Source organism: Perca flavescens, chromosome 22 (genome assembly GCF_004354835.1).
Source record: "Perca flavescens isolate YP-PL-M2 chromosome 22, PFLA_1.0, whole genome shotgun sequence".
Lineage (NCBI taxonomy): Eukaryota > Metazoa > Chordata > Actinopteri > Perciformes > Percidae > Perca > Perca flavescens.
The window spans coordinates 10654178-10666158 of record NC_041352.1 but is presented as its reverse complement, the minus strand read 5'-3'; the positions used below and the strand labels follow the sequence as shown (position 1 = coordinate 10666158).

Sequence of the window (11981 nt, the reverse complement as noted above, 5' to 3'; positions counted from 1 at the left end):
CAGTTTCCCTTTTTTCACATTTTAAGGTACTCTGTACATCTGTCTCCCTTTTATCCAAATCAGTAGCTTTAATTGTTTGTACGTTTAAAAACCCATTTGCCTCAATCCCAGCAAAAAAAAAAAAAAAAAAAAAAAAGACTACATACATCTTACCAATGCCTGTTTAACCCTCAACCCCAGCAAAAAAAAAAAAAAAAAAAAAAAAAAAAAAAAAAGACTACATACATCTTACCAATGCCTGTTTAACCCTATATTATACTGTATAAATCAACAACAAATGCAACCAAGACTCATGATATTCCAATGCACGTCCTAAAAGGCTGGTTTTTAAATTAATTCTAAGTAATGACAACAAAACTGTTGGTGTGTGCACATGATACAAGCCTTCTGTGATCACGCACCACCCCCACCCCTCCTCCACGCAGTTGCTAGTAGCCAAGGAGGACACGGAGGATGAAGAAGAAGAAAAAATGACAGACTCTTCAGAAGAGGTAATTATCTTCTTGAGTTTTTGCACGCAAAAGTCGCCGGACAACACAATCTTCTAAACAAAGCCATACTGAGAAATACAGAGAGAGTAGTGTGGAGTTGATAGTCTTAATTAGCATTTGGCAATGGCTTGAATGTAATTGACTTTCATTAATATTAAAAAGTTACGCATTAAAGATTTAACTAAATGACAGTGGGTGAGTGATGAACTGATTTATCCATACTTATTCTTATCGGTGATTGCACTTGATGTAATCCCATCTTGTGTCAGTCAAGTCCCTGCAAATTTACTTCAAGATTTACTGAGGAAGAAGAGATGCTCGACCCTTCTCCTCAACAGGCATCTGATAAATGACGAATCATTGAGGAATCACTGAATCGCTTTAACAGGTTCCCTCAAATATTTGCATCACCATCAACATTGACTCATATTTCATCATTTGTATTGTGGGACTCAGGCAGCAGTAATAATAATAATTATAAAAAAAAAACATTTTACTTTTGTTGAACACTACTTATGTAAAGAACGGTAAACTTCTGGACAATTTGTGGTTGGGTTTAGCAGTCCGTTGTCCCAGAACGAACACTTTAGCGTAGTGGTAAATTGTTCAAGAGAAAAATAAGTGGCCATGCACACAGAGTATTGCTAAGAGGTCATTTCATGGCTTAGGGGTGGCCAGTTAAACGGTCCATCGGTACATCTCAACGCCTGTTCAAAAAGCTCAAATTTCACTCGTCCCAGGTGTGACAGTAAGTGTCCAAGCTGCTGCTCCACAATGCACTGAGAGTGACATAATTTTGTCTCTGTTGTAGCGTTTCCTCACCACTGACACCCCAGTTCCCTTAATCCGTCTTCCCATTCTCCTGAGGCGCGCAGGCTTTGCTCTGGCGTGCTGAGCGCAGCACCTTGTAGCAGCCGCGGGCGATCTTATGCATCCACATAATGTTCATGATGTCCAAGCAGATACTGGAGCCGATCCAGGCTACACGGCCACCCCAGGGCACCAGGTAGAAGGCCTCGGTGCCATAGACCACATACATACGAATGTAGTAGACTGGCATGACGGCGATGCGGACCATGAAAAAGACTACTGCCATGGCAACACCATTCGCCATGTTGGGCCGGGACGACTTGGGATAACCTAGTACCTCAAAGAACCAGCTAAAAACACAACACATCGTTAAGAAAACAGTGTTTCAAGCAGGATACAGATGTAAATATGTGTAAGACAACATCAAGTAATAGTTACGGGACTTGTCTAAAGTATGTTTGCTATGATTTGATCCAGATAAAAGGTTTAAAAAGGATTTGGAATCAAATAATCTGAGGACAAAGAGAAGATGCAACAAGCAGTGGATTACCTTCCTGTGATTTAAATTCCTAAAAATTAATACAACTTCTGACATATATACATAAATCCCTAGAATTGTTGTAAATTGAGCTCCAACCCTGAATTTCTATGACCCAAAGCAATTAACAAGCAGGTACATACCGCTGGTTCACACATGGTGTAGAAAACTCAGCAAGCAGACGGAAGTTAGCAAAATAAGGCAACATTCCTTCGCCCTGGAAGAACAAGGTAAGAACAGGAAGACAAAGAAACATGAAAGGGACAAAAACAAGGCAGCGAGTCATTTGAATAAGCAGGCAAAGCTCATGTACCGTCTGCAGCTCAGAGTAACTAGGTAACTAATGTATGTCTACAATTCCAAGGCGTCTTCCAACATATGATATTTCAAGATATACTTTTACTTTGTGGCAAAGTCTAAAACTAGATTAAGTCCTTACCAAATATAGACCTATTTGGCAAATCTAACAAAAGAGCCTTCTTCACGGCACACAATTAGTCTTTAGCCAAAATTAGACTGGTCTTTAATTTTCCTTCCTAATGATTCATTCTTCTCATCTAATGCAAGCAGAAACTCATCCTTACTATAAAATGAGCACAAAGAACTAGTGATGTGGAAAATAACAGATCAACTGATTAAGATTTTAATATAAGCCAGTTGTTCACAGTATGGGCTCGTTGACACATTTGTCTTAAAATCAAAAAGGGTACATTTTCGAGGGAGCATGAATGTGCTGACCACATTCTATGGCAATCAATGTGTTTAATTATTACATATCTTGTATGTAATGTTGAAATTTTTGCTAGAGAATGGCACAATTGTCAAAAATTGAAATGGTTTATCCTATTAGTAGGAAAATATTTAGTGTTCATCCTCTGGAAACCATGAACACCCACAGTTAATGTAATGGGCTTTAGAATGTTTTGAGATACCTTATAAATTAAGTGTCAATCTACGGAAAACATTTTACAGCAAATTATCCCCTAGGAACCATGAATGTTAACTTCAAATTGAATGAAAATACGGCCAGTAAGTCTAGACATAAGCACTAGAGAGACAGATTTACCAACCAACACTGGGCTCGCTTCTAGTGACACAAGACATGGTATTTGCTCATATTTAATATCAGTGAATGAACAACATCTTGATCATTTGGTCCTTGAAGAAACGCAAAGGGCAACATGCAAGAAAGCCCACATAAAGTGAAGCGGTATTGCATTTATTAAGGTCACAATCACTATATGCCAACTACAGCTAACTCACATTTTATGTCTTTTCATCCAGAGAGCAGAAAAACATACTGTGAAGACCACACAGCATGGCAATACATCTGCATAACATCTCAACATTGAAAAAGGTATTGAGCAAATTTCAACACAGCAAAGGCTGAAAAACATACAACAATACATACATACATACATTTAGCCAGCCACTACTTAAAAAGGAGCAATCAGAAGCCATGCAGAGTAAAAAAAGCGATATGCTTAACTGCCAAACATGTCATTGATTAGAAGATCAGGGCCTGAATTCCATGTGTATGAGATCATTTTTAGCAAGTTTGTAACTAAGCTCAAAGCGGAATTATTAGTGCTTGAAATTATTCCAAATGAAATGAACAGTGTCTGTATTATTACTTGATCAGAATAACAGAATTGACCCTGGTCTTTAAATCTGGACGGAAGCCCCTATGAAGCTTTTAAGTGATCCCACTATAGGATAAGCTTACATGGCTTTATTTCCATTCCAAATTTTCAGCTGCTGCTAAATAAAATGAAGATGATCTTACAACCAAGATGCTTCAGGATACCCACATTTCGAACACCCTTGAGCTGGCCTACCTCGCTAAATCAACTTTTGGACATAAAGCACTCCGATTAAAATGGTGTTCAAATTGTGCCATTAGCCAAATACATTTGAATGAAGTGTTCTGACTGAAATACTATATTATAGAGACCGAGCGCTGTGATTTGCATCCTAATATTAACTGCAATTAATATTGTTTGAGTTTGACTCATGAGTTCCAAAATTGTATGTTGTTTCTAACTCCTGACCATACAAATTCAGAACATGAGTCAAACTCAAAATGAAGAGAAAAATCACAGCATTCCATTTCATTAAAAGACCCTCAAAGAACACGTAGTTCAAGATAATTTGGCTAGCGGCTTACTGAATGTAAAAAAAAGACTTACCTTCAGGGCTGAAACAAAAGCTGGCCATTACAACATACTTACAACGCGACACAAACAGGGTACATCTGCATTGCAGTTTTTGTACCCTGTGATTGTGAACTTCCCACCATGAGCATGCTAGTACCTCTAGGAACTGGTAAGTCCATACTGTGACTGGGTATCATATCTGCTCAGTGCAACACAACAGCAATAGTAGCAGACAAGACAGGAATAGGGAAGTCCCCCATCTAGATCTGCTCTGGGTTTCTAAATGACACACAACCCTTTTGATAGTTTTTGCATGAACGGGGATGACACAACCCGACTTGATGTTGGTAGTTTTTGCATGTAAGGTTTGAAGAAAGGCTATTTATGTTAATGTCAGCGGAGGACACAGACACGGACAGACAGATATATTAGAAGAAAAAAACGACGACAAAAAATACCTCACCACAATTAAAGGAAATTAAAAGCAACACTTAGGACACTGAGAACAAAGCATGCATCTAATACAAATATTTACACAACAGTTAGGTTATCTTTTTGATTAAGTCGTACTTGACTGTTAAAAAACACACACACAAAATACAGATTATGCTGCTATTAAAAAAACCCATCAAAACACTGTTTTGACCAAGACATTAGTGACTGATTAATAAATTATCAAAACATACGAACAAGCTCATGACATTAAGCTTGATTTTTTTTTTTAATACAGGTTTCTCCAAATAAGTCGATTCAATTAGGCCTTGATTTGGCTGTGTGCCTCAGGGTTTAATATTCGTATTGAGTAGGTGGAATTTATTGTGTATTTGACATTTAAACTTTCACATAAACACACCCAAGACATTAACTAAAAATACTTTGACAACATATGACACGTTCGACTAGGTACAAAACTAAATTAAATGAAAACGACATCAAGGGCTAACCACTTTTATTGTGGTTTTATCGCAAACGTAATATGACAATTCACAATGTGTTTCATACCACAGTTGACTAACACGGAGCATTCATTGTGTTATCCCACATGACCGAGGAAACAGTCATGAGCGTCCAGTAACAGTATGGCCTACTTTGCCTTTGCGCTTGCTCTGTTTCTTCAAATGAAAGGCTGGATTTACATGTCAGTTATCATAATCATATTTTTATTCCAACAATGTGACACTTGTGTTTTAATCGTATTATTGTTTAGACACAGAAAAGAGGAAAAGTAATATTCCTCACTAACAATGCAATGAAGACAGACCAAAAAAATGGGTGCTAATATGATATGTGTCACATTAAAGAAGAAAAACAAATCTGCAAATACAGCCAGTAGACAGGGGTAAGATGTGAATCTGGACTGCAGGGTTTACACTAAACATGTGGTTGAAACCAAATGTCCATAGTGCTTTACTGCTTTTTACCAAGATTTCCTAATCATTTGCCAATGGCATTGTAAAAAAGTATGGGGACTCAGGCAGAGCAATGCACACAGTATGTCCTTTTGCATTCCCCCCTGAATAGAAAATACAGAGCATGTATTATAGGGGAACAAACTGAATTCCCTGTAAGTTCGCTTAACTAAAATAAAATGGGTATAAAAGGTAAGAGCATCAACACCCGTACACCTGACAGAATACATTCAACATGGTATTGGAAAAAGGGCCTGGCTATGTGGTGATGCACTATCATATTGATGACATTATTATGAGTGGCTTTGTCAGTTTTCCCTCGTCGGGGAACATCAGGAGGGGTTTAAGGAAGAGAAAGAAGAGGCAGAGCTAGGCTCTGGCACAACAACAGACAGGTGGAAGGTAATCTAAGTAGGCAGGGAAGTCATAAAAAAAAAAAAAAAAAAAAAAAAAAGAGTTAGATACTGTTTGTTGGCATGCACAGTAACAAGAAAATAAACCCTGCCTGTGTGGAATGCTTTAGAACTGCAAGCATGCACACAGTGGTTACAGTTTAGCATTCAGCTGCGCTAAGCTCAGAAAAGTCCAGCTTATGTCAGATTCACACAACATTAAAAGGGGGTCAGTAACACAAACAGAAAGCACAGAAATAAGGGCAAGGTGGGGGGGTCATCAGCCAGTACCATCATTGAGCATTCCATGCAAAAAATACCATAGTCATTAATTTCTATAATAATTATCAACAGATCCTGGCGACCTAGTGGGTTTCAGATTGAACCAAGAGTGAACAACACTTTCCAAAAATGCAGAGGACACTAAACTATATCCATATCTAAGATATCTTTAAGAGCCAACTGTATACTAGTGATGCAGCAATAACCAGTAAGTTAATAATTAGTACTTCAGATAAATTGTGTATTATCATCAGGGCAATGCCCACCACAGTTGATTTCGCAAAAAAAATTATATAGAATGACGGTAATAAAGCTGTCACACCAAATACCTGATTTGGTTTATTACGGGAGACAACCATTATCTTCTTTTGATAAGAGGGCTTTTACAGTACAGCTCAGTACAGTACAGCTGCTTAACCTCAGTGAAATGTCAAACCCTTGAAACCTGCAGTTATAAATGTTGCTCTTGCAATCCTCAGAAAAGGGTAACGGGTAATTTGTTTTGTTTTTTTCAGCCTGGACCCTATCTTCCTATGTTTGTAAGTGACTGATAGAAACAACTTTTTAAAATTGGTCCAGTATTAGGCATGAACACTGTAAGCAGCAGCCACAGACCGGGCTGCAATGTAACCCTATGGGGCAAATGTTCAGCGTCAGTTTGGTCCACTAAAAAGTTTTTTTGGCCACTGAAAGGCTAAGATTATTATTTTAAGTGTCGGGCAACATTATGGATAGGATCTCTATGGAGACAGGCCTTTTTAAAACCTCTTTAAGACCTTTCTGTTTAACCAGAAACAGCTCTGAGGTCGCTAATGCTAAACCCACCAGACTCCATTTAAAAAAAATACTTTTAGCGTGCATAGAAACAACATATTTTCATATGTAAAATCGGTAAACTATGTAAATCGGTAAACTATGTGTTTATTTGAACCAAAACTATCTTTTCATACTTTTAATTAGTTTCTGTCGACTTTGAATTAAGTGTATTTTACAACGCTAAAATTACTGTTTATTTACATTAAGTCTGGTGGCTTTAGCCATTACTATTTCGAGGATGTTTTTATGTTTTAAAAAAGGATCGTACTCTTTAACAGAAAGGTTGACCTCCTTAGAAATCCTTTCCATAATGTTGTCAGACACTTAGAATATTAATCTGAGCATGTCAATGGCAAAACAAGCACTTTTGTGAAGGTAAATACAAGCTGCACAATTGCCCATAAACTTACATTGTAGTTTGTTTTGCCACTGCCAACTGCAGCGATCTTCAGGGTTAAAAAAAACTGTAGTTACCCTTTAAGATCACCAAAACCTCATTTCCACTGAAAGCATTAAGCCAAAGTGGTGGACTTTAAACAACTAAAAGGTTTCTTTCTCTAATGTGTTTGTACAGTTTGGGGTGCATCACTTGTCACACTTGCTGACTTTGCCCTGTGCATATTTAACTAACCTATATGAGCTGCATGGATGCATGGGAACAGTCCTGGACGCATACTGAATGCTAATGCTAAATGAGGCACAAGACCCAGCTCGAGAAGGATATAGCTGTTCACCCTTGGTTGTCTCCTTCCCATCTTGCCTGCACGCTCTGCTATTGGACAATAGGGCACTCACCAGTACATAGTAGTAAGCATACAACGCTGCCAGATGGTGAACTACAAAAAACTTGTCGCCTATCGCCTTCCAATAGAAAAATATTAGCAGCAGATCTGAAAAACAGAAGTACAGGGGAAAGAGAAATAACATGTCATTAGTGCCAACCAAACATTTAAAGTACGCTGATAAAAGACCATGCTGTAAACTTTAAATACTTTATTTAAAAAATGGCTATGTATCTGTTATTTTATTTCTGACCAGCAGCCAACACATACAGTAGGGCCCAGACTCTACGTACGGAGTCATCTAAGCATTACGTTTATCACATCACATTACCAATTACGTGCATGTTCTTTTGGTCTCACTTTCACAAACATTACCTGGGTAAACTGTATGTTTGTCTTACCAGATATGAGGTAGCCTGTTGTGATGGCAACATTAGTCTTCACCAGCGTAGGATCTCCCCTAATGAAAAAAACACATTCGGTTTGACTGGGATTTGTGGGATTCCCTATATGTAGGTGTTGAAAATGTCGGACTTTAGTGACACCTAGTGGTAATATTAAAAAAGAAACTTAGGTGGGCAGCACCTGAAGGAGTAAACCACTTCCAAACTTGCAGGGGATTTCCCATTTCTACCAAGCAGAGGTGGATTTCATCTGTAAACCTTACCCACTTGGTTGTTGTTGTTGCTATAGATAGACATAATCCATCCCCTTGCGGTGGAACCTATTGGACCACCTGACCTTATTTTGGTAAAAATATGTACGGTAGTGAACAAGGAGAGACAACTCATCGTCATCGTGACTCGGGGACAGAGGTCTCCCATCGGGCAGTGTTCCAGATTAGGTGGGTATGAAAGGCGGCGTCTGCAGCCGCTTGCGATCCCATATCTTCGCAAGAGTGATAAAAAGGCGCATAGAAAACATAAACCTTGACAAAATGATATACGACCCCGCCAAATCACAGACATGTCCCTGTAACACTTAGTTTTGTATGAAACCTCTCAGTGATCACTCTTCTCGCACAATACGTACCCTTGCTTTCTGCTCGGTTTGCTCGCTAGCTAGCTAGCTTAGCTATGTTCCAGAACATATGTAACGTTATCTTACCTAATGTGTTTTATCTAGCGTCTTTTTATCAGCCGAGAAGCAAAATAAGAAGTTAGAACCATTGCTTGTGTGCAAACGTACGTACGAACGTTACATCCCAGTATCAAACACACAGGCATTGTTGCTTCAGCAAGACGTCACTTACGTCAAACTGAGACGACGGGCATCATAAGTGTAATTCATGGCTCAATTCAAACCGAATTAAATAATTATTTGTTTCTCGCTGTTCAATACCATACATATTTGTTCCAAGAAGGGTAAGGCTAAAATGCCCAAAAAAATTATCTTTAAAAAAATATTTGTTTCAAGAAAAGGTTCCATGGTGGTCTACCGGAAGGGAGACTTTGCCTCTATATGCCTGTCATGCTTTCCATGCTAGCACAGCACATTAATAAGGGTGGAAGATTTACCACTCAAAATTCTGGGTAATTTTATATAACAAAGGTTGTCTGATTTTACACACAAGCAGGTTTTTCATTTCCAGATCCAAGTTAGCACTAACTCATTGAGCTGGCTGAAAACTTGGTCTCCTGTTGACTTTATAGTAATTTTGTCAAGTTCCTCACAAGTTGATGATCCATGTAGAAGACATGGAAATAAAAAGCAGCACTTTTCTTGTATCGCCAGACAGCTTATCCACTCTAATGTTTCAGTATTCTGAAAATAGAATAGAAAATATAGAAATAGAAATGTTATTTAAAACATAGCGCAATTACATTTTTGGCTTTCTTGTTCATATTTATAAACAAGGTGGTTCACTTTGCAAGGGAACTGTTTTGTAACACTGGGCTTGGCTAGTAGATGTCGCCTTGACTACGTCAGTTCATTGGAACGAATGAGTCAACAAAGCCGCCATCTTGGAACAGGGGAGTCACTCCTCTTTAATGCATCAGCGTCAATGTAGGTAAAGGGCTAACGGAAATAAAATCACCATAAATCGTCATAAATGTGATTTTCTAGTTTTTGTGATTTGTCCAAAGGTCAGACATTTATTTATGATCGGGTCCAGAGAAAAATTAAGCTTTTGATATTGTAGCGTTACGGCTCTGCCGCACGGCTGGCTAGGTAGCTGAATGACGAGGAGACAGTGGCCGAAGTTTAACCGGATGGACCGGGCTTTATTACCCTCGAACACAGGCTAATAACAGGGTTGGAAGAGTGCCCAAAAACAACAACAAAAAAAGAGCTGCTGGCCACGACTACCTCGTTAGCTTCCTTCCTCTCCTAAAACATTCCCCCTACCTTCCCGCCTCCTCACCAACCTGACCAATCAGCTGAACTAGGGCAACATCTTCCCCCAATGAACACCATCCCCCCCGAATCTCTCCCATATTAGTCCTGCAGGGTCGCTACAATATTAATATAATCTACTTTGTTCAAGTAATGCCTAGTGCCTGTAAGCCTAGGTTTATAGTCTCATTCTTCCACTTGATACTGCTTCCACTTAAGTAAACTAAAAGATGAACTATCGACTACAAAACAAAGAAACTAATTAATGTGTTAATACAAACAATATTTATTATGATCGATTCACAGATCTGAGTCCAAACGGAAACTTCACCCTTCTGAACTAAGAGTTTCTGCTTCAAAGTGAAGTTTAAACAGTCTGAAATGTCCAGGCTCACTCCTCCACTATTTATTTCTGTATGTATTTATGCGTTGAATATCATTTTAACGGGCACTGAGCTCCAGATCCTGCAGCCGCAGACGGTCTCTGTTGCCCCGCTGTAGCTTCTCTCCGTCCTCTCAAACTTAGTGGAACTTTCCGCCGATATCGACATACAGGTCGTCCTGGACTACGTGTAAGATCCTCCCGGACTATGTGTAAGATCGTCCCGATCACCACTCTGTCTTTGGCTGGTCCGATCTGGATCAGCGGGAACCTGCGCAGCAGCGAGTCGAAGCCGTGTTTTTGCCCGGGGGAAGAGACGCTGCGGCCTTTACATTAAAGCAAGCTGCTTAAACCATTTCTTACACTTTTGCTCTTGGTGCTGTTGGTTTTGGAAAGGGTAGAAAATATAGACAATCCTCAGAACTCCTTGTATACCTAGAATCCCTCTTACTAGAACCCCATGCAACCCACTCCAACAGGTCCAAAGCTTGACAGACTTTCTGTGCCTGCTGTTGCTAAGCTACAACTGGACACTCTGGCCATCTGTGAAAAAAGCTGGCACACTATAAAATCCCCAAAAAGTCTGGAAAGTAAAAGTTGAAAACATGCAATTCACTGCCAAACACTCACCAGACTGGGTCTTCATTGACGGCATTATCAAAGAACAAGATGTAGAGACAGAAGATTCCCACCAACAGTGCGTGAAACGTTGACACCGTCCTGAAATGGAAACACACAGCCGTGATGATCTAGCTACTTCGGTCTGACAAGGGCAGTACTGAAACGTCTGAGATTTTGTGTTCAATATGCTTGCCAATATTTTAGGATGCCTATTGTCAGCTGGCCGGGGACTACAGCTGGAAATTAGTCGTTGAGGCTAAAGCTGCTCCTTTTACTGTATAGTTAATTAAAGGGGACTGTCCACGACATTATAAACTAATAAACTAAAAGGAATAGTTAGTATTTATTCATGTAAGGTGCCTCGGAGCTGCTCTGTGGTTTACAGAGCTGTATGTTTCTGTACTCACAGTGAATCAACTGATTCACTGTCCTATCACGGCTGCAGTGCACACAGATTCAGACCAATTAGACTAAGAGATTAAACACTGCTAAAGGGTCAGGCAGAGCAGCACAAAGTCACAGTCAGACAGTTCTCAGCAATCAGTCAGTAGGACACATTAACAGCCACACTGACTGGAAAACTGTTCCAATAGAATCTGTAAAGTCATGGGCATCAACAAGGATCCCCATAGCCTGGATTCATCAACCCACTAATCGTTCATTTTCAGTTCCTCATAAACCCTGTGACCATTTCAATTTCACAAGTGCTCTCATGAGTAATAAAGTGAGTATGAGAGAAAATGAAAATGAGTGATTCATGCAAGTTGGACCAGGCTGGATCCCTTCAAACACTTGTCCCTGCTGAATATCTGATGGCCTTCGATCTACAGTACCGCTTTCGCTGTTCTCATAGTGCTTAAAAGATCACGGCAGCCTGCCTGTCTCACTTATGACTAGGGTTGGGTATCGTTTGTTTTTTTTTCGATTCCGGTGCTAAATCGATAGTTTTAAAACGGTGCCGGTGC

General features: G+C 39.4%; 1 protein-coding gene across 2 annotated transcripts in view; it reads right to left on the bottom strand.

The window, feature by feature from the left end:
* Positions 1-430: 430 nt before the first annotated feature.
* Positions 431-11981, bottom strand: part of tlcd4a (TLC domain containing 4a) — a 28702-nt gene continuing 17151 nt past the window's right edge. For both annotated transcript variants that reach the window (XM_028569180.1, XM_028569179.1), the window contains exons 3-7: positions 11026-11115; positions 8078-8136; positions 7690-7784; positions 1983-2056; positions 431-1651 (exon numbers count right to left, since the gene is read on the bottom strand). In XM_028569180.1, the coding sequence (XP_028424981.1) occupies positions 1333-1651; positions 1983-2056; positions 7690-7784; positions 8078-8136; positions 11026-11115 (637 nt within the window). In that variant the 3' untranslated portion in view covers positions 431-1332. The remainder of the gene's footprint in view (positions 1652-1982; positions 2057-7689; positions 7785-8077; positions 8137-11025; positions 11116-11981) is intronic.